The following is a 24,396-nucleotide window of genomic DNA, read 5'->3' as shown; positions in this document are numbered from 1 at the left end:
CCATTATAAGAATTGGAAGATCATCTTATATTCCTTTGTAGTAAGTAGCTGCTGTTGTCCCAGTTTTCAAGAACAGTTAGGAGGAAGACCCTGGTAATTACAGGCCTGTCAGTCTCACTTCAGGATGTGGTAATATTATGGAGAAGGTTATTCTGGGAGTTATTGAAAAACACTTGAGAGACAACACAGTCATTGGTCATGGCCAGCATGGGTTCAGAAGGAGAAAGTCCTGCTTAAGCAACTTAATTTCTTTAGTGACAAGTCATCCCCTCTAGTTGACCAAGGAAAGACAGTAGATGTGGTGGTTTTAGATTTTAGCAAAGCTTTTGATACTGTCTCTTACAGTATCCTTCTGGACAAAATGTTGGGTGAGCAATTGGCTGATGGGTCAGGCTCAAAGAGTTATAGTAAAAGGGGTTACATCAGGCTTGTGACTTGTCACCAGTGGGGTTGCCCAGAACTCAATTTCAGGGTGAGCGTTCTTTAATGATTTTACAAACAATATGGACACAGGAATTGAACGTATATCAAGTAATTTGCCAAGGATACTAAACTAGGAGGAGCTGTGAACTCCCTCAAGGGTAGAGAGGTCTTACAGACATCTGGATAGACTAGAGAGCTGGGAAATCACCAGCTGTATGAAATTTAACAAGAGCGAGTGCAAGATTCTCCACATGGGACAGGGACAAGGGGCTGGAGAGCAGCCCTATGGAAAGAAATCTCAGGGTTTGGGTTGATGGCAGGTTGAATATGATTCAACAGTGTGCCTTGGCAGTAAAAAGGACTGGTTGTGTCCTGGGGTGCATCAAGCACAGCATAGCTAGCAGGTCAAGGAAGGTGATTGTACCACTTCACACTGCACTAGTGTGGCCCCACCTCAAGTTCTGCATGTGGTTTTGGGCACCTCAGTATAAGAAGGACACCAAACTATTAGAGTGTGTCCAGAGGATAAAGATCAAGATGGTGAAAGGTCTCAAAGGCAAGACTTATGAAGAGGAGCTGAGGTCACTGAGCTTGTTAATATTGGAGAAGAGAATGCTGAGAGGTGACCTCATTGCAGTCTACAACTTGCTCAAGTGGGACAGTGAAGGGAGAGATGCTGATCTCTCTCTGGTGACCAGCAATAGGACATGAGGAAATGCAATGTAGCTGTATCAGGGGAAGTTCAGATTTGACATTAGGAAAAGGTTCTTTACTAAGAGGGTGGTCAGACCCTGGAACAGGCTCCCCAGGGAAGTGGGGGGAGAGTCAGAGTTCAAGGGGCATTTGGATGACACTCTTAGTGATATGATTTAGTTTTAGGTAGTCCTGCAAGGAGCAGGGAGTTGGACTCTATGATCCTTATGGGTCCCTTCCAACTTGAGATATTCTATGATTCTTACTCTATTTCTCTTCTCCAAGGCCAGAAAGTATTTTAGAGCCCTCCTTTCTCAGACCCTTTATGGCTCTACACTCATCACCCCATTCTCCCTTTCCCTTTCACTTGCAGCCCATTTAACACGTGATTCACATGCACTGCCTTGAATCTTCTCTTCTGATCTCAATCTAGGTCCTCTTCATTCTGGTTTTTGCTTTCTGCACTTGACTGAAACTGTTCCTACTAATATAATTCATTCACTTTTCTAAGCTAAACTCTAAAATTATTTTCTTCTCTTTGACTTGCCAGATGTTTTTTAATACTGCTGATCATGTTTTTTCTTGATAAATCTAATCTTCCCAGCACTTCTCTCCTGGGTTACCTCCTATGCTACTCCTTCAGCAGTCTCTCAAGGGGATGCTTTCTTATATTCAAGATTCTCAGGAGGGTCCCATACCCATTGTCTCTGTAATCTCTACACTAACTTAATCCAGCAAGCAAATAAACTCAAAAAATCTACTGCCATTCACATGCTGATGAGTCTTGATCTACTTCTCTGTGACATGTTTTTTGTGTTCTGTTCAGTCTAAATGGTTAGCTTAATTTCTGGATACTCTCATAAGCTTTATGTGGATAACAAGATTTCTCAACCTTCTGCCTTCAGGGAAAGGAAATCCTTTTCTCAGTGAAAATGGACAGCTAGAACATCAAACCTGCCAATTTGGACTGCAATCCAAGCATCATCTTTGACTCTTCCTTCTCTCAAAGCCTCTCATCCAGGATAAGCCCAAAATCTCACAGATTCACTAGACATAAACTTTCTAATAAACAGTTCTTTCTACCCATCTGAAATGTTAAAACTCCTTTTCCAGTTCTGATGACATCACATATTGATCGTTACACAGTTCATCTTTCTGACCTTAAGGATTGCAAGTTCCTGTCATATCTTGCTGAAACTTCTGCTACAAAGAGGATCGCTGTCAGGGGAGTTTCTGGCTGCTACATGGGCTAAACAGAAAGCACCTGTGCCTCATCAAGACAGGTGCTGAGTCACGTTGGTCAGCCGGAGATCACGTGACCCATGGAGGCTTAAAGGCAGGGCACTCCCAAGAGGGAGTGGGGCAGTTCCTTCCTGGAGACTGGAGTGGTAGGAGCCCCTGGAGAGCGTGAGTTGGAGCTCTCTGTTGGATTGAGATAGCAGCGAGTTTGGATCAGCCTTCTGATTGTGAGATACGTCGTGGTCGCAACAGCTGTTTGGTTGCGACCCACTGTGAGAAGATACAGGCAGTCCGCGACAGATCGCTAACCCTTTGCTTTGATTGTTTCATCCATCTCTTCACATTGCTTCAATAGGTCCCTTATTATCTTCACTAACTGTCTTCTCACACCATATACTTTTTATTCCAATCTTCCCGTTCACCTCCAATTCATCATCAAGATTTTGGACTTTGCGTCAACCTCCTTCACCTACCCCTATTTATAAAAAATACTCCACAAACATCTTGAAATCTCTTACATCTTTTTTGTTTTCAAAATGTTAATTTCTAAGATTCTGGTATGAAGATGCTATTTCAGTCATTGAACATCACTCATTATCAAACCCTTTTACTCCTCAGATATCTCTATCTGTCACCACTTGCATGCTGTAAATTCTTTGGGGACAAATATTCATCAGCACCTAGTAAAACAACATCCCGATTCATAATTAGACACTCAAGTATAACAAGCGTACCACTTATATAATAGCACCAGCAGTAGGAAAAATAATTCTTAGCATAAGACTATACTTTCTTTTCAAAACAACTCTTAAATCCCCGCTAATTTTTAAGGTATTTTCTACCCTCCAAGGTACAAAGGTAAATGAAGGAACTGACACATGATGCTTTTTGCTGATGATATACTACTCTATTCATTTGACACAGAACACTCTTTGCCGGAGGAAAAGACAATCTTATTGCACGATTACCACACTGTCTCAAGTTATAAGCTTAATTTAATCAGGTCTAACTGTTTGTCCTTGATGAACAAAGCTCCCAAATGTTTCTTCCCTTACATTTCCAGAGAGCTTCCATAAGCCTCTGTTTTGGATTTTTTAAGAGCTCTACACCTTGAACTGTGAAGAAACAGGCATAACATTCAGTGTTGTCTCCTACACACTGGGCAGCACTGCATCAACAACACTAACCCTTGCACCTACGCTGTACGCTGCCTGCCCAACATACAAATAACTTTAAGAGAAACAGAGCATCAGTCCTGGGACAGCTTGCTTGGAATTAATCTTCTCAAACCAAGGTAAATCTTGCTCAAGTTTTTATCTCATAAACGGACAGCACTATACTATAAGCTGCAAGCAATTAGTAAAGGCTTAAATCATTTTCCAAATTAGTTTGAAACAACAAATAAGTCTTGAATAAATATAATTTTATTTCACCTACTAAAAGTGATTAAAAACCTCCACTGAAAAGATGCAAAGCAGGTGCAAATTATTATTAGCAATTATTACTCGTCTCTTCTAAGGATAAATGGCCACCTTCTATAACCTCTAAAACAACTAACAAAATGAGTCGGTGATTTTCTCTAATCCAGAAGACCAGCTCTAGAAGTGCGTTTTAGGGCAGAGATGATTGACTGACTGTGCAAAACCCTGTACTCCAAGTCAATCCTTGTGCTTAGAGACACTCGTAGATGTGTCCATGGGGAAAAAAAAAAAAAAAAAAAATCAACCTGCAGCTATGGTGTGTACTTAGTGGTGTCAAAGGTTCAAAAAGTAAATATATAATAATTGCAGTAAGTATTTTATGATCTTCAAAGTCAAGCTGCCCTAGCACAGTAAGCTGAACAATTCAATGAGTTTATATGAAAAAGTAAAACCGGAAGATGGCAAATAGCTTTTATGTGGCCATTATTTTTTTCTGATTTTTGTAAGGCAAACACATTCTCTCATGTACCCGTGCTGCTTCTGATAGTGTCTTACAATAAGCTAGCACTGGTATAGTAATGAAATGCAAATGCAGGAGCCTATTTTAAAATTAATCATCCATAATTAATTAGTAATCTCTGCTTTCTGGTAAATTATACCTCAATTGCAGAAAATTATCCTTGCTGTAAATGATAAAGTCATCTGCAGATTTGCAGTATTTTAGAGAAACATTTTACGTATATTCATGTATTATAATGACCACAGATATGTCAGAGTATTTAATTTAACTTTCCATTACATTAAAAATACGTGTCTATATAATCTTTATCTTTAAATTGCACAGTATTCCAGGAGTCAGTTGAGCAATCTGAAGTAAAATAACTTGGAAAAAACAGCCATGAAGGAGTAGATGGAAGTAGGGTTAGGTTTTTGTAGCCTTGGTTTTCCAGTTCTCACTAGCGAGTTGTCCTGCCTCAGCTCTTGCAAAAGCCAACACTGGGTGCTATCGCAGACTACTGAAGATGAACTGCATGTGGCCCAGTACAACACTTCTGTGTTTCCAAGTCATTAATAGCTCCTCTTCCTTCAAAAAAAACCCCACCATACAGCTCCTCCTGACAGCTAGAATCCCCCAATCTTGAGGTTAAATCTGTGCAGAGAGCTACTTCTGGAACTGACTGTGTTAACGTAGGGCTACCAGGGAAGGAGAAAACCATGAACTCCAACACGGCGCTACAGTAACAGCAGCTCGTGCTTCCAGGACATGAATGTCAGTCTCCATATCACCTGCCACCTTATGGACATGTCAGCCTTTCAGGGCCCTCCCATGTGAACAGATGTACCTTGCACCCTGCTGTTCAGCTTTCTCCTTTAACAGTGAGAGTGAGGAAAGATTAAAATGCAACAGAGGAGAAAATTTTTTAAAAAGAGAATGAAAAAAAGAAAACTAATGAATAAAAAAATAACAATAAAAAAAGAAAATCAATGAAGCTCATGAGAGAATTAAATGCTAACTTAAAATATTTCAACAATATTGTCAGTTATTTGACAGTTTCCTTTAGACCTGCCATCCTTACTCATGGACGGCAGCAAAAGTTTTAGGAATGGAGTCATGTTTTAACAACTGAACACCTGCAATGAAACAAGGACCCAGAAGTACACTGAGGATTAAGCATTTGGAGCAAGAGGAACGCCCAGTTCCTGTACATACAGATTTAATGACATTTAAAAATAAATGATCCCCTATGCACAAGTGCCCAGTCATCGGATTCAAAACATGAGCTGAAAAAATAGTTGCTTGAAACCAGACATATTTTTACTGACACTTAGGGACCTAGTAAGAATGCTAGTAAAGCAGTTTCTAGACTCATAAGGACTTTCTGTAACTCTTGCCAATGTATTCAATTTCCATAATTTTTTTCCTCAATTCACCCACAAAGTCTCACAAAACTGCTATCAGTTATTGTTAGAGATGTACAAAATTACACAGCAAGCCTCATGTTTCTCGTGATTTCAATATTCAGGTTCAAAATCTGATGCAACATTACTAGTGGAGTCAAATAAAAAATACTTCTAAAATTATTGTCACTTAAACATACCTGCAGTAATAAAAGGAATGTAATTTACATGAAGCTATGTAAGCAATTCATAGAGTCATTTATTCACCAAATTATGATTTTTTTTTCCCCCTCTTCACAGGGTCTACAAATCTATAACAACATATGTAAATAAGTGTTCCAAACATTCTTACAGTGATTCCATAGCTTGGATTAATCATAGTGAAACAAAAAGTGGGAGAGTTTGTGTTTTGGGGGGTTTTTGGCTCACTGGAAAGAAACCTGCTTCTAAGCCAATTTAGCCCAAAACAGGAGGCTTTGTTTTCAGTTAGGTTTTAGCAGTTTAATTAGGTTTGCTTGGGTTTTAATTATAATTATTATTCTTTTTAAGCACAAAGAGTCTTACTGTATTGCAAATGTCAACATTAGCAGACAAGATTTTAGCTCAAAGGAAGAAATAGAAAACCAGAGGAGGATTTAGAAAAAAAAAAAGTATAATTTAACTTGAATTATTGAAAGAAGAATGATTATTTCTACAGTTCTATTATCAGCCCTCACAAATCACTACCAGCTCTTTAAACAAAGAGATTGCCTTCTAAAAACAGAGAGGCATAATATTTTTGCCCCTAATTTATTGACCAATATTTCAATATGTTTATGTACTGTATGTAAAACAGTTATGGACTAACATGCCAAAAATTTGCAATATAAACAAAACAAGAGATGTATGCCAACATGAAATCCCAAGTGCCAGAAAATTAGTATTAAACCTTTTTTCTTATTAAGGTCTGAAAAGTAAAAGTTTTTGCTTCCTGTGAAAAACCATTTCATACAATTCCTTATGGGTGCAGACTGTTCAAGATGCCATAAATAATTCCTGTAGTTCCAGTTAGGTAATAGCATGTCACCAACTGCAGAAGGGAAAAAGAGAAGTCTGGACCATTGTTCACAAACAAGTGCCAAGTGGGAGCGCTCTGGGAGTAAGGTACTCAACATCCTCAATGACCAGGAATGAAGGAAAGTCACAAATCAGTGCAAAATGATCCCAAAAGCCTGAAGCAAAAGTGGAATATCTTTTTTTTTTTTTTTTTAAGAACCAATCAGAACATTTGACATGAACTGGAGTAAAAGAGAAACTGAGAGCAGTCTTCACTTTTCAGAGAGGACACCGAGGTGGCTACCTAAACAGGGCAGAGATAAGTTAAAACTGTTTTGCAAACTTTGTGTTATTCAGAAGTTTATAGTTTCAGCTCAAATTTGGATTGCAGTGATTTAGATAATTGTTGCAATGATATAAGGGTTTAGTATTAATTTTTAATGCAGCTAATTTGCTCTCTTTTACAATTAAATGTTGGGTGTTTTTTTTTTTTTAACTTGTTTACTATGCTAGACATGCAAAGAGTTCTGCTTTCAGCTGGCATGCTGCAGTGATATGCATATGTACTAGCAACCTTATTGCAGTAAACTTGCTAGCTTACAGGCAAGACAGGCTCACAACTAACGATACCATTTTCAAAGATGCACCTAAAGAGAAATATTTTGCACTTTAGTGAAGCTGTGAAAAAAACAAGTCATGCTGAGTTGAAGATTTTGTAAAGCCAAGAATTCTTCCTCTTTTCAAATCAATAACCACGTACAACTCTGTTACAGCCTCCGTTTTACTGGTTTTCAAAAGTAAAGGTAATAATATTGGAAATTAGGATGATTGAAATCTGTAAAGCAACTGGTACCATCAACGGTTTTAAAGAAAAATTATCATTAAAATACATATCCCAAACGAACTGTATGTGTTCTGTGAAGAAAAAAAAAAAACCCTCCACAGCTAACAGTTACTGCACATTTGCAATAGGAAATTTGAGAAACACTAAACTACAGGATCTTTTCCCTCCTCTTCAAATATATTGCATACAAAACGTACAAAGTCTGAATTTATTCACACAGCAAATGTTTCCTGATCCTTCAGAAGCAAACGATCCTTCACACAACAAATGTTTTCCTGGTCCTTCAGAAGGACCCCGGGTCATCTAGAATATCCTTTAAACTAGTTCAGGAAAGACCAGTAGACAAGTTACCCAAGTGTTTTATCTAGTGAACTGTTGAACGCTCTGAAGAATGATGTCTCACTGACCAATCTTGCCAAGTGCTCACAGTTTCTAATTGACTTCCCTGTTAGAAAGCATTCGTTGTTTAGCTTCAGGTCATTACTTCCTGCTAGACCACGCATCATCACCTTAAATAATTCCTCCTCCTCTCATGTTTCTTCTCACGTATTTGTCAGTTATATACAGCAGACTGTATATAGTGCATTCCTGAGACCTCTCTTCATATGCCATGCTCTCCTATCCTTTTATCATTTTTTTCTTCTCTCTTTGAACTGTTTTCCATGTATTCATGTCACTATGTAATGTAGAGTCCCTAATGATAAAAGTAATTAATATAAATAACCTCTACTTGCAACAACAAGAAAAAAAAAAGATCCATTGGTAAGTGGAAGAGGCAGGCGAAGTCTGGCTGTCCCTACAGGCAGGTTGCAAAGAGGCAGCCTTTGGAGCCTCAGATCCCGCGTCTGGGCCAAAGAGACTAATAGAGTAGCTGAAAGTAATAAATCCTCTTCCCATTTCTGAGTCATCAGTTTTTCTTATTTCTGTATATTGCCTTGCAAGGAGCTCACATAGCCTTCAAAATACAAAATCATTTTTGCTGTTACATGCATACCTGTACAATTGAGACTGGGTTTGCATATAAACTGAACAATGGCACCAGGCCAAACATATCAAGGATTTCTACAGATGGAGAAGAGAACATTATTCTCAAAATGATGAAGGAGGGAATACTTTCCTTAGATTAGTTTTGTTTAATCCCAAAGTGACCTTTTACTGCAAAACCTAGAGTGGCTAACGTTTTATAAATGCATCTACCTTCTGTTTTCTGAATAAAAGGCTCATTTCATGTTAGTATCTACACCATTGAAAAGATCTTTTTTTCTCCCTCTCTCCCTCTCTTTATTCTTACAGTCAAAGCAATTTTATAGCAGAATAATAAATCTTGAAAACTTACGAAAGTGTCAGTAATTTCTGCTGCAGCAAGTTTGACACGACAGAACCAGACATGGAGGTTGCTAAGCCAGTAAAGTGAAAATGATGCCTAAACAAAAATTAAAGAAATAATCCTAAAACTGAGTCTTTCTGATTGAGAAAGTTTTTTGCATATGAGATGTCAGAGTTCCCTAACTCTGTGCATCCAAAGTCAGATGAGATCTCTCTGGCCCACCCAACAGATAATAAGGGAGGCTGAAATCTGGATCTATATTTTTAGCAGGAAAAATATATCACTTGCAATATTGAAACAGGCAAAATAAATATTGTACCAGCTTTCAATGCCTGATGTCTATGACTTGGTGCTAAGAAAAACTTGTTTAAACCATTCATATCAGGGTTCATAATCCAGACACTATCCAAGAAGGACTCTTATTTTTGTTATGCATTCCACAGGAGTGTGTGTGTGCAACACCTGGTTTTTATGAAGATATGTTATTGACCAATAGACTTTAATAAGATCTAGTTGAAGTTTCTCAGACATTTTCCCCTGCTACAAAAAAATCTACTCACCAAAACTGAAAATCTTAATCAGGAATCTCTTTTTCATATGGAATTTTCCATTTCCAGAAACAAAGCTTTAATTCCATTTTCTTCTCTTTGTTCTTAAATTCTTATTTGCAATTTGAGATAAAGTGGAAAAGATGAAAATAAATATACCCAAAACTTATCAATAAAATATTTGAATTTTCTTCTTGGGTTACTACTGGTTTTTTTAGAGTCTACATTTTTTTCCTAAAACTGAAAAGGGAAATTGCTTCAAAGCCTCAAACAACTTCCAAGATGCAGAGCCAGATTGCTAACAATACTAGTCAGTATACAGCTACATAGTATGTATAGCATGAAACATTTACTAACTGTGGAAATATCAAAGGCACTTACTGCTGCACATTGTGAATGATGTCTTTCTGTAAACTGTATAAGAATATTTATTTCATTTAAGCTGAAAGTTGCTATTCTAGACTGTCTGAAATTGTACTGTAGATAATCAGTTGCACTTATTGACTGAGATATTGAGGAATCACAGTAACTCTCCAGGAAACGTGAGCCCAGCCTCCGCTAGCAAATGACTCTTCCCTACACTTCCCTACACCGTGCATCTCACATCTCAAGCCTTTTGAGAGTTCCTTTCTAAGATTTGAATTTTCTTTTATAAAGCTTTTCTGAATCAATCAAGATTCAATATAGGAAGATTGCCAAATAAATTACTTTTCATTTCTGCCCACAGTTAAACTCCTGCAGGGATCTGGAAATATATCAAGACCATTAGCCTTAATGCCTATAATACACACTGCTTTAAGGTGAAGTGAGTAGTAAAACAATTTAATACATTAGCCCCTATGCTCGAGAGATCTGCAGGGTCCTGACAGCCCGCACATGTAACTCCCGAACATTTCTGGAACTTTGTGCACTGAAGGGGGACAGACTTTCTATCCAGAGCGTGTCTGAATAAAACACACATGTGGATTTCTTTTTAATATGTCATTTGGATACTTTTTAGGACTCACTGGGAAACTAAGCAAAGTATATTTTTGCTGGAGGTCTGCTATGAAGGAATTAAATCCACTGAGTGAGCTACACATAGCTAACTACACTTTGAGGGCAGGAACTCCCTCATTCCTCTGCTGAAAATACTTGTGTATGCACAAACACAAGAAGAATTTGTCCCTGTGCCTAGTGTTTCCCAAGCTACTCATTTGCCTCATTTATTTTATGATAAAATTTACCCCATTAATTTAAAAATCACCGATGAACATAAATGGGAAGAATTTACTTATGCTGATATGATAAAAAAATTTAATGAGCTAATTTAAGTTGATTTTTTTTTTTAATTTAGCAGGCTTTGACGCAGCAAAACTGATAATTGGAAACAAGTCTTATCCGCATTTTAATTTCTTGGTTCAGTCTTATCCCTGGTTAGTTAAAAAAAGAAAAAAAACTACTTCATTGCCAAATATGCATAAACTGATACTGAGGATCTAAGTCTCATTCTAAACTCTAACATATAAAGCACCGTGAAATAATCAATTATTTAATATTAAGAAAAACCTGGATAAAACTAATGTCAAAAATTAGCCAACAGCACAACATTAATTACAAATTTGCCCAACAGCTACCTCCCTGTCTTAATCAGCCTCATTGATTTCAAGAAACCATCAAGAAGAGACTAACATGTAGTTTCTACTTCATACTTGATTAAAAAACTCTGTGATTCAGCTTTGAAACAGCAATAACATGCCCTTTCAACATGAATTTGGAGATTTCCACAGTAAAGACGACTCTCTCAGGCACATTATGCTTCATTTCTAATAGACTATAATAGATTTTGTGATCACTTGTTGACAGTGGTTGAAATCCAAGTCAAAAGTATTGATGTGGAAGATACCCAGAGAAAAAAGAATTGTCCCATAGAGCTCTACATTATATTGAAAGTGCCCATCTGGCCCATGCTGTCCCATTTGCATTACCCACAAAGTAAACACGACATGGAGTACCTGATATTTCAGTTCTCCAACACCAGAGTCCGACAAAGAATCTTATTCGACCTTTACCAACCAACATTGTCAAAATCTACCACTTCAGAAAACACAGCAAGCTATTCCATAAGTCATCATGTATGTTCCTGAAATGTTGATAAAAACAGCTGTGCACTGACCTCATTAATAAAAGTCTGGGCTCCCCGCGGGCTTAGGAGTAAGATAGCCCTTCGCAATGTATCCCGATAGCGGTTCAGCTCTTCTGTTTTCATGGTAGTGAAAAGGTTGGCAAAGACTCTGCTGATGTTCCTGTCCACTTTTTGTAATGATACATCAAGTCCCAGTCTTGAGGCCTGATCGAGAAATCCCTGCAGTCCGCGTATATCTGTAACACAGGAGAGGAAAAAAAAAAAAGAAAAAAGAAAAAAGAAAAGAAAAAAACCACTGCATCAACCGTTGCCAATTAGGCAAGCATTACTGATTAGATGGAAAAAGACTTTTCCTGCAGTGCTAACAGAAGAGTATTCCACACAACCATTTTTCACAAGTCCCTTTTGTAGCCAATGCCAACAGGGAAACTCCATCGATTACCTTTCCCTGGAGGTCCCTGAATGACTCTTAGGAAGAGTCAGTTCATGCATTTGAGTGACTGTGGATACCTCTCCAGAAGCTCAAGGCTACAGGGCTTAACATTGCACAAAATAAAAAAAAAGGCAGTCCCACCCCAACAATATCACAGTTCAGCAGAAATCCTGGAACAGATGAATAAATCACTCACCTCTAAACCTTTTTTTCCTTGTACCTCAACCTGTCTTTCATAAGATCATGTCTGCTTTTTCCATGAAAAAATGACAATGTCTAGAATATACATAGCCCTCTTTTTGATCCCTTTTCTTCTTCTTCCTCTCCTATAAATAACCAACCTAACCAGAGGTTTACCACTAACCTGTAAAACTATGAAACAGCACACAAAGTCTCAGACTATTAGGATATATCATAGCGTAAAATAAACTGGCTGTCAGTAGGGGAAAATCACACCAACAAATCCTTTCAAAACCTGTTCCTTTGAGTTCTGTCTCTCAACTTCAGGCTGATTGAAAAATTACATTTTCCTAACCACATTTGTTAGGACATTAGCATGGACGAAGGCACATTTCACATTATTTTCATGCTGAAATCTGCTGGTTCAAACAGTACTCTATCGTCATGACTCTCAGCATTTTTCTATAATAAATGTCTGAGTTTTTATTTTGTAGTGAAATTTAAAGCAAGAAAAAGGTCAAAGTTTATATTGAACCAGGTTGTTCTCAAAATTAACAGTGACCCGATCACAGCTGTACCATGTCATTAGGAGCCCTTAATTCTCTCTGAAACATGTATTAATACTTTCTTATTCAAGACCAGTTAACTCTCTTTTTTCACATTCATTTCTCACACTTACATCATTAAATTTCAGCTTGTAGGAGAAGCCAAATGGTATAAGTTAGAGTACTTTTATGGTTCCCACAATAAAACTTGCTCTTCAGAAAATTTTACAATAGCTCTAATGATATATCTATAAGCTGGATTGTAATAGCTGGTGTTTTTTAAAAAAAAAAAATCCTAGAAGTAACCAACTTGTGATGAAATTCTGAGTACCAATAACATAGACACTGCTAAAGTTAGAGGACTGAAAACCAGTCTGATTCAAGTCAGTAGCATTCCTTGCTGCACCATCTGGGTGGGCATAGAATATGCATGTGAACTTCTTTATTCTCCCCCTAAAGAACATGGTATGAAACCTGGTACAAGTAACGTCTTGCAAGGATATACCAGTTAAAGAATTTAGCTCATGTACAAGTACAACATACTAGGGTCAACAAGGTAACTAGCAAACACTAGATCCAAAACAAGAGCACTGAAAGTTACCTTCGGACTTCTATCCAAACATGGGAATGCTTGTTTAAGTGGTTAATTCCATTCCAGAAAAGAGCTGAATTATACAGAAACATCAGAAAGAAATAGAAGTTAAGCTAGGGATGTGCCAGCCACAGCAGACTTTTTACTGCCTTTTTAACTCTGGTTTAGTTGATACAATCAACACTGCAGCCAATCCCACCATCAGGAAAGGTGCACTCTTGAGGATTTTGCTGGTGACTTAGGCAAGTCTATAGCAATTTTATCACAGTACCAAGTACCTGCTAGAGTCACTTACTGTCTAAAATCCCGAGTCACTGAGGAAAGGAAAGGGTTTAATGTTATATGCAGGCGTTTCTGGAAAACGTCAAAAGACTTTAGCACTTGTCTAACTGCTAAATATTGCAGGTGTGCTGAAATGACGACTGTGGCAAACAACTATTGTTTACAGGTTAAAGTATTTTATTAATGTTGTCAAGCTAAGTTTGGATTTTGCTAATTTAAATTCAGTAAACTAGCACTCATTACTATAACTATGCTCACTTTATGCACCTGTGATACACGAAACACAAAGATTTTTCTTTTAATGATGTTTAGTCCTTCAAAATTACTGCAGTGCTTGACAAGCAGTAAGAAAATTCCCTTTTCTCTAGTTTAGTAATGACTTGTCTTTTTGTGCAAGCATCTAAAGTTATCACTGCACAAAGGAAAACTGTTTACAAAAGATTAACTGTGCTGATATTGCTCTAGGTTTTTCTGCCTTACGTTTTTCAGCTGATCCGCTGAACCACTGGTTAGAAATATTGTTGTAGACCAGTGCAAAATACTTGATGCACATGATAAGACTATTTGTACTTGGACGAGCATTTTGTATCCTCTTACAAAATTTTCCCCCAAGGAAAACAGTCTATTTCCCAGTTTGAAAAATGGAAAAGGTTCAGACTTTTTCCAGCTTGAGAGCAAAGCAAAATTTGAGATTGAGGAGACTGTCCAAGCTCAAACATACAAGCACAATCTGTCAGTTTTTCACAGATATAAGTGAATGTGAATTTATTCAGTGTTGGCAATTAGAAAGAACTGCATGACTGTATCTTCCTGAATGCTGACATGCCTGTTCCAACATGACACTGGGGAGGAGGAGAAGGCGTCTTGGTGGGAATTGAGAGGTGGAAGTGGGAACTGAAGAGCAGTGTTTTCAGAGGCAACTAACCGTTTTAGGTACCTACATACTAGGATCTTTTTTCACAAATAATTATTTGCAGTCATTACCAAGAGGGCAATCATTTCTTAAAATGTATTGGTACGTAAACACACAAACACATGCACATATGCAGGACAATCTGTTTTTAAATCATAATGCATTAGGCTCAGTTTTACTTTATCTGACATATCATATAAGAAAGGGAGTTTGATGTCCTCATTTTTTTTTCCTCCATTTAGCAGATCAAAAATTCATGCAACACAAAAGAAAAAATGAGCTTTGTTCCATGGCAGCTCAAATATTCACAGAAACAGTCACAAATTTCTTTCCACTTCTCATAATTTAGGACAGTTAATCCTTCATTTTCTTTAAGACTAAAAAGATTCATATAAAATTCACATAGAACTTAATAAAAATAGAAGATTCTATAAATGTTTTCGTCTGTTAAAATAAACGTGTTTCCTGTCTCTTGTAGTCTTAACAGCGATTTTTTAATAAAAAGCTCAGATTCTAACATTAAAGAGTTATCCTGAACTATTACTAATAAAACAATTCCTTGTGCCCATTTATTTCATGCTTCATAGGAAAGGTATAGCCATCCCAATTCAATCCCAGTCAAACAATTCCGTCTAGAACATATGACAAATGAAACATCAGTTTGCTGTAACTACACAATCTACAGCTATCTCTGCCTTCCTTTTTCCAATTAGTTACTTCTTCTCAGTGTAGCCTACATTCAACCTTAAAAATCACATAGTACTATTTTAATTATCTCATTGCCCATCTGATTGACGCATGCTGAACATGCAGAATTTCTGAGACAATATTTCAAAATTCCTCGTTAGAGAACATCAGTTTCTTGAAGCTGATGCAACACCTGCACTCCAGAAGGAAAATGACACTACAAAAAATGAGCTCAGGTGAGCATTTCTCATAAAAGTGATCTGTAAAATGACATAATAATTGGATATGCTTACAATACTCCAGTGTCAACCACAATCATGAAATTAGCAGGTTGGAATCGGAACTAACTCTCTAGAGATTCATAAGAGCAGCAAACTATGAACTTTGTGTCTCTTCTCTTACATCTGGCTGGAGAGAGAACCTCTGTGGCTGAGCCCCTTCTTCCTAACTCTGACAGATACACCATATGTTCAGGTCTGACAACAGAAGAACGAGACAATTTCAGGGATAACTATTACAAGGAGGGAAAGAAAGCCTCAATGCACTGCTGAGATATGAATTCTGTCACTGTGACTGCAAAACTAATGCTTGCCATAAATAAAGGGCTTTATTGTACAATAAAGAATAATGGAATGTATCCTTTCCTGCTGGAGGTCGGGCTGGTCACTGAGCTGGTTGACTGGAACACAAACAAAAAAGAATAGTACTAAATGTGGTATTATCCACCTATATGTAAAGTTTATTGTCATCTACAAAGTGATTTATTTTTTATTATATTATCTATAATCTTGTTTATATAAAAAAAGTTTGCAGAGTCCACCATAGCATTCATCTTTCATAAATTTACAAGATCTGATTCTTGGCCTTGACACAAGCATCTTTAAGCTTATTTTTGTGTGAAATAACTGCGTGGTTGGGCACAGCTGGCTTTTAAGGATAGCTCATTGTAGAAAGGAATTTCCAGGATGTAGAGAAAGTATATTGTCTTTTCAACACCAGTTCCTAACCCCACTTGACAGAAACGGAGGCAGCACATGGCCAGGAAACATTTTACTTTAGGTAGAAAACAGCTGGAAGCAAACTGAAGTAACAGGCTGGAGCTGAAGGCAAGGGTAAAGAAGCACCAGGAAATTATTTCGCACCCTTTCATGCTTATCCATCACTAAGTAAATTCTGAAGTATCGGCACCAAGCTCTATTTTCAAATGACCTACACCAATCCTTTCACTTGTACATTCGTAAGAGGGAAAGTAAATAAGTGTGAAAAACAATAAGAACAGGCAGGAAATGCCGAGCTTTTGAGTTTTCTTATTTGCTGATTGTAGGATTTACATTTCACACTTCCCCCCCCCCCCCCCCCACCGCTAGTGATATCTTTATTTGAGCATTATTTTGGAGATATATTTAAAGCAGTGAGAAGAGTGTCAAGGAGACTTCAACAGTCTCATTATTTTAGTATTTATACACTTGTAAAAAAATATAACCACCTTTTCCAACATTTTAGGAACAATAACAAGGCATTTTTCCTTAAGCTCTAAGAGAAGACAAAAATTACTATTTCTTATCTTTAATACAAAGATACTCTGCTTTATTGCAGGTTTGTCTCTCTTGACTGCAAACTGGACAAAACACTTCCCACTTTCCCACTTATTATTTAATTTCTTAAGACAGACATTCCAAGATTCACTGATTTGGAAGATAATCTATAAGAACTCTGAAACAGGTTTCTTAAACCACTTCAGTTTGACAGGTTTAATTAATTTTATTTTACAATGGCTGTTTTTCCTCATTTTTGCAACTGCAAATTGTTTACATAAGAAATAAGGGATAACAAGACTGGTGTAAGAAAGAGACACACATCCTGATGATTAGACTCCTGCTCCATTGTAAGCTTTCTGAATGAATGATTTTGAATACAATCTTTGGGTCCTTGCCACAGATAATAACCTACTTTAAGGATTTGAATATACTCTAGTATGTTAGAAAACTGAAAGAGTACATACTTCAGAAGTAGCTCTTAAGTTAATAAATAATAATATTCTCTTCCTTCAAACAACAGAGGGAAGATTACTATCTATGCTACCAAAAGGGAATTATTTTGTCTAAATCACCTAGAGAATTAGACTTTGAACAAGCACTAAAATTTTCGACCTAAAATACTCACAATATTATTTTAACTGTTCAGAGTGATTAGACCAGAAAGTATAACAACAAAGTCTGTTACAATAGATACGTCTACATTAATATTTGAATGTGAATGTTTATTAGGCCCCAGTGAAAATGTGAAATCATATTATTAAGGTATATTTTCCACTTTTGTGTTTTTTTCTCTATCCTTACAGTCACTCTCCGAGCATGTAACATCTCTCCCCACCCACTACAGTTCTTCATGTATCTCTGCCTGCCTTATTCCCACAATCAGTGCTAAGACAATTACTTTCAGCCAGATAATTTTTGTAAAAATGTTAGAACTCACCATTTCAAAACAATGTCTGTGGGTCAGTCGCCTCATTCCTAATGATGTTTCACTTCAAAAAACTTTGTTAAAAAAATCTTTGCCTTTCTGCATGCTTTTAGATACACTAGAGCTCACAGTAACACGTTTGCAATTATATCCCATTTTCTTTTCTTTTTTTAAAGAAATTAAGGAAGTCAGTAACTAGGCAATACTTACGATAGCAAGTACATATAGCAGCAAGTACAATAAATCAATTAATTAAAATTGGATTTTTTAATTATTCAGCGTATATAAGAACAGCTGTACCAGATAAGACCAGACAAGAAGTTCTGTCAAGCTCCATAACCTGTCTGACAAATAAAGTGTAAACCAGGAGCAGTCATGGAGCGGAACTTCCCTGCAACATTTTCCCAACAAGTGACAGTTTGCGGTGCAGGGAATCATTCAGTTGGGTGTGGTTTTTATGTATTTCTATGCACTACACAGGTGTATTTCTGCATTGTAACCCTTAATGGCTTCCTGCTTCAGAGATCAGCACAATTTCCCTTTAAGCCCATGTAAACTATGAAATCCAGATCAGTTCACCTTCAGCATTTTAACCTGGGAATTTTCAGGGTCTTATTGGACTCTTCTTTCCCCTTTTTATAGCTTTCTTTTCTGGATAGTTCTACTAACATCCATCAAACACAAAGCAACGTGCCAGCGCCTGTGCTGTCTGACCAACCAGGCACTACATAATGCCATTCAGACCTAGAAGCTGCATTGCCTCTTCTCAAAGAGATGAGAGAAAAGCAAGAAATCAGAGGTTTCTGGAAAGAATAAAGCAGGCTATCAGAAACATAATCTTTGAAAAATACAGGGAATATTGATTTGCCATTAAAATCCAGATCACAGGCTGACATTTGACCAGCTCTCAGTAGAAACTGAAAACCTTACCACATGTATTTTGATACAAGCATTCAGGATTAATTAAATGCAAAGGTCTACTCAGCATCCCTTGCGATAGCAAAGGCTGAAGCCTATATAATGGCTGCAGAAAATTTTTATTAGGCAGTTATACTGCCCGCGTTGATTTTGTTATTAGGCTTTTAAATAGGAAAAGGACTTTGAATAGAAACAAATCATAGGTATTGGTGATTTTCACTCATGAACAGATGGGAAAGGGACGGAACACACCATAAAGCCAAATGTGTTGCATGCACAAACAGATGTTTTCAGATTCGACCTATCATAGAAGGCAGACATTACTATTAAAAATATTAGAAAGTTACTCCGCACAACTGATGCTTCATACCCAAAACAGGCCATCCAGTCTGAAGGTAACTGCAGCTTCCCAGGAGGCCCAGAAGCACAAAAGCCTTTTAAAGGCTACAACAGCCCTTTCACATTTAGCATGAAACATCAACTACAGGCCTCTCCTGCTGGAGTTTAATACTTAGCATTCAAACGCACAAGGGAAACCACCTCAGAAAATTCATTACTGTTGGAAAAAAACGTAGACATATGCTACAATTGAAGTAAAAAGGGAATTCACTGAAGAACTAGCATTTCCATTCAAATCATTCATTTAATTCTTCCAAGTGCAATAATTGCCAACTGTTTGCCCAATGGTAAACCACTCAAATGAGCTGTAATAGCGTCTCATCTCTCTACTGCTGTTAATGCATTAAAATACTTTTAAAGACATTATGCAGCTTCATTGCCATATCTTCTTATGAGACAAAAATAGATATATTGACAGAAACTATGCTTTTGCTGGCATATATCCTAAGTTTAAACAAAAGATTTATTTCACCTAAATTAACTTTAATTATTGCATAAAATTATTGAGCCTAAGATTTGTTATGGTGGGGTACAAGCAATTCTAAACATCCATCCACCAATACATTAGGAAAATATATCTTTCTTCTTTTGGAGGGCTGAGATGCACCTTCCTGAAGTCATGTTTTACATGAACATCTGTATTAATAATGTCCATTTAGGATGTTGGGACTGTAAGCCTGTCTGCTTTAACACAAGTGCTATTGTTACAGTTGAGAAGCAGTTACTGCATTGTACATTTGGATATCATACTTTGACACATGAAGTATGTCCTTCATAAATAAGACTAGCAACCTTAAACTAGGGATAAGCAGATACACATAAGCACATCCTGAAACAAACCAAGTGTGCAACGGGAATGCCTTAGATAGAGAGACAAAAGGTATCTCTTCTCATGCAGAGAAAACCAGATGTCACCTGAGAATTCAATAGCAATTCCTTCTGTATGTGTGTATAGCCAAGGGTCCAGCAAAGAAAATTCAAAAGTACATCCCTTTGTTTTTAATGGATTGCAGAGTGAATCTCCCTCTTGTTTAAATCAACTTTAAATACTGCACATTCCGATCTCCAGAGAGACTGCAATAAAATTACTGAAGATAAAGAAATTAAATTTCCCCTTAAGGAAAGACAACTGGCAGGAGGAACTTATTCTTTTATATGTGTAACAATAATGATTGCTTGCATTTATACAACACCTTTCAGCTAAGGATCTCAATGCACTTTATAAACACCTGTACAGTATAATAAAGTACAGACTATAAATACACATTGCAGGAGCTAGTTGCTGTTATACCTACTTAACTACATGCCAGCAAATAATAATTCAACTCTCTGTTGAAAAATCTTGTTTGCTTTGGAGTATTTTTGTAGGTTCAAGTAAAAGTCAGGTGCTTGGGGCATACAAGTAGCAGAAAGGCTGTCAGAGCTGCCAACTCTCACGTTGTTGTCGTAACCATCTAGGGAATGGAGTCCTTTTCACTGAGGAAACAGGAATTCTCTTTAGAGAATATTTACTCTCTTTAGAGTAACCTATTTAGAGAATAGGTTACTATTTCTCGACCAGTCTCAGATTTTGGACAACCAAGTCTTTACTGATGTTAATTTTGTATTACCTCCAATCTTCTACACTGAGAAATCTAAATATCACTTTGGCAGATGCCACAGTTTCACTCCATTGCTCATTTTTCAGTTTTCAGTACAAGGTGGTACAGGGGCACCGAGTCTGCACCTTTTCTTGAGCCTTATCACCCTTAGTACAGCACGCTCTGACCAAGCCAGCACCAGGCAGCAATTATCAGTGAGGCTCTGTGTCACTATAAGGATGCCAGCTCACATGGAGCCTGAGCATGGCACTGAGCTGCACAGAGCTCACCTGCTCTGACAGGCTCATCCTGAACTGCCTGGCCAATGTTTGGTCACCTGCTGGCAAACTAAGGGCAAAGGTGTGCATATTTTTAGCTCAGAACCCAGGAAGAAGGACTTTCCAGCCAATCTTTATTTTATTTAAATGACATCCATCAGGCTGTAATGAGGATGGTGGTATGTGAAGTTTAATTTCCTTTGCTAGCTGTTTGACTCACAAAGTACATTTACGTACAGGCACTGAATTCAGAAAATTAGAAAAATTATGTATCCTCCTTTAATTTCCAAATTTTTTAAAGTTTATTTTTGCAATAAGGCTTCTATAAAACTGCACAAAAATGCAGAGGGATGCAAAAATCAATTGTAGATTCCTCTGTTCTCCAATGATTTCTGTTAAAAGCAAGATGAGAAGGATCCTTACTGATATAACATAACAAATCTCTTGGTAGTAGCAGAAGGGAGTTGAAAACAAAAACTAAGTTCATGTCACATATATAATGACCATCAACTATTCCCTCTTATAGGTATATGCCAATAACAAACAAACAACCAAAAAAATCAATTGCCAGTTATTCACTTGCATGAATAACATTATATAACAACATTATGACAACTACTTTTAGTACAATGGTAAATACAAGTACTCCATTCTCTAACAACATGACTTCAATCCCAGAGTGGGGGGAAAGAAAAAAAAAACTAACAACAAACCACCACAAAAAAAAACCACAAACACACAAACCACACACAACACCGAAACAGAAAAAAATAAAACAAACCAAACCCAACATGCTAGAGAAAAAAAAAAAAAAATCTGCTTATACTGTCATCAGCTAAAACCTCCTCAGGCATCCCTCTGTTAGCTCCATGCTTTTGGAAAATAATGAGTAATGATTACTGAAAAGACAACTGGTCACACTGAGGTGTTATACTGTACCAAGATTAGTGCCAAAAGATTCTCCGCTCATCATATTGTAAACAAAAGTAACACATTTTAACAGATTGAAAAACGAGATGTTTTAGGCTTTAGTCCTACAAACATTCAAGTGTGTATTTAGCTTTTGTGAGGAAACCCAATGCCAAATCTCCTCCCACGTACGAAATCTCTGAACATGCGAGTGCTTATATAGCTACTACACACTACGATTTATTCCTATGATGATAATCAAGATAAACACTTCAAACAAGTAGAATGCCCCTCCATCTTCCCAGATGTGAAGCCCTTCTTAAAACAACAACAAAAAAAAAAACAAGCGAAAAGCTTCACATCTTATTAAACAATCCTCCTGTGCAAACCCCCTCTCCAAACTACAATCCTGATATTTTAACAGCTTGTGCACATGACTTGAATACAAGGCCTTTGTGAAGGCACAGGAAATTTGCTTTTGAAAACTATGCCTACCATTGGTTTCATGCGTGCCCAGACACAAGAGCAATTACCCGGGTTTCACTGAAGCACCCCATTTGGAAATTGATAACCATCTGTAACAATAGCTTTTCTTCTTCTCTTTACTATATTTCTATAGAGCAACAGCAAAGAGAAATATTTACAGGCGTGGGAAAATAACATTTCCTCATTAAAAACTCAGCTATAGAAAAGGACAATGTGAAAATGGGAGCATAATACTACATAGACTTTTCTGACTCCATTAGTGTGTCCACATAAATGTAGTTAAAATACCTTTTTTTGAATAAAAGCGGTCAAGTACAATAGGAGTCTTTTGCGTACTAGTCAAAACAATCTCTGGTTGGGCAGCAGAATAAGTCTCCAAAAAATTCCATTCAACAATCAACTAAAATATTATTTTGAAATCTATAGTCAGAGATACCAAAGTGCTTGGACAAGGGAAACAAAACTTCACATTGAAGAGCAAGTAGTATTCAGGGTTCTCAGCTTACTTTGGTTACACCAGGGGGTTTTATTTGCATATTTATAAAATTAGGGTTTACTATAACATCTCCTTTATATATATGTATGAGTAAATGAAACGAGAGCTATATGCTATATGCCTCAGTAAATTTAAATGGAGATTTGATTGTGGGACTCATTCAGAAAAAGCTTCAGTGGAACTCCCCCAAAATCTGACAAGTTTTTATTTACTGATTACAGCCGTTAATATGAAGGCCAGTTCAGAAGCCCAATGTACCCTAAGGTTAACATTTGAATGAAGAGGTCTCTTCCCCACCTCAATTAACTTAATTTCTTAGCTAATGTCTTCTAATTTACTGGAAAGGAATTAGGCAATTCTGAATGTCACCAGGAAAAACGTTATCATTGCAAAAGGCTATGAAGAACATTTCTGGCTGAGTAGCACCATGCAGGTATTGGAATCTTTAGTGGGTGCTGGCAAACCTGCACGCCTTTACATAGTTCCCAGAAGCAGACACTGTGCTAATTTAAGTTACTTTAAATAAAGCAATGGCTTGGAAGAGGACAAGATGTTGTGCCAGAAAGGATAGGATAATATGTTACTGCCTAGTGTCCAAAAATCCAATCAATCAGATAAGGACAAGATTTTAACATGATTACTCACTTCTAATTTTTTTCTATTCTTGTGGAATAGCTGGAGAGAGGAAAACAGAACCCACTCCTCGAGAAAAGATTACATTACTGAAATGCAGTGAAAGGAAAGTATAAAAGATTAAAACTATAACTAGTAAATTCACGTTGCTTTTACATACTGCAGCTCCTGAGGAAAAAAATACCCAAATCTGCTGAGTTCCTGAGAACAATTTAACTATGTGATGTTCTAGTATAAAAGCACAGAAAGTCTATTTGAACTCTAGATGAACCAGCTGCAGGTTTTCAGATTAACATACAGAGTTTTCATTTTTATCTTTATCTTTTATTCTGCTCCTCACTCCAGGTAGAATCAATCCCAGGTTTTTATTCCTGAGACACAACACATTAAGCTCTGCCTCTTTATAGCTTTAAGATTACTTCCACATACTGCAATTAATCATAAAATGAGCAGATAAAGACTAACATTTCTCATTCTACTAGCTTATTCATGCATCAAGTATAGCTAATGCCGCTTTTAGTTGTCTTAAGGTTTGAGTTCAATCATCATGATAATCATAGTACTTTGATGCTACATAATATGTTCAAGCACTTCAGCGTCTGAAATACATTTGGTTAATATAGTTAATAATTTTGCGAGGAAGGGGGCAGGGTGAGAAACTTCTTGTCTGGAGAACTTGACCCAGATCTCTGAAAGACCACTTAAGAATGCCAGCTGGAAATCTTTGAAAGTCAAAATAACACAGTGACTTTCTTCAGGTGGGCATCTTTGTTATTTTATCATTTCAGTCTTCTCATTTTAGCAAAAATGAGATTCCTTCCAATTCAGGTATTTCTTCAAATCTCTTAATTCACTCGTATGATCATTCCTCTTACTATCATGACGTTGCTTTTGGTCACTGAGTACATTAGCAGATTTTATCTACACTTTCTTCCTTCTCACTCTTAATATTTATTTAGATGCATCTCCTGACACGTAACTACAATGACTTCTACAACAGCGCAGACAATATAACTGTAAACTTCAGGGAATGAGACAGCCATGTAAA

At 37.0% G+C, this 24,396-nt stretch overlaps 1 protein-coding gene across 3 annotated transcripts in view; it reads right to left on the bottom strand.

Annotated features, from left to right (window-relative positions):
• GRID1 (glutamate ionotropic receptor delta type subunit 1) overlaps positions 1–24,396 on the bottom strand; it is a 548,463-nt gene that overhangs the window by 229,885 nt on the left and 294,182 nt on the right. For all 3 annotated transcript variants that reach the window (XM_086616474.1, XM_086616475.1, XM_086616476.1), the window contains exon 4: positions 11,585–11,790. In XM_086616474.1, the coding sequence (XP_086472600.1) occupies positions 11,585–11,790 (206 nt within the window). The remainder of the gene's footprint in view (positions 1–11,584; positions 11,791–24,396) is intronic.

Source organism: Tauraco erythrolophus, chromosome 9, assembly GCF_009769465.1.
Source record: "Tauraco erythrolophus isolate bTauEry1 chromosome 9, bTauEry1.pri, whole genome shotgun sequence".
Lineage (NCBI taxonomy): Eukaryota > Metazoa > Chordata > Aves > Musophagiformes > Musophagidae > Tauraco > Tauraco erythrolophus.
The sequence above is the reverse complement of the archived record's forward strand: the minus strand, read 5'-3'. Positions and strand labels throughout refer to the sequence as shown.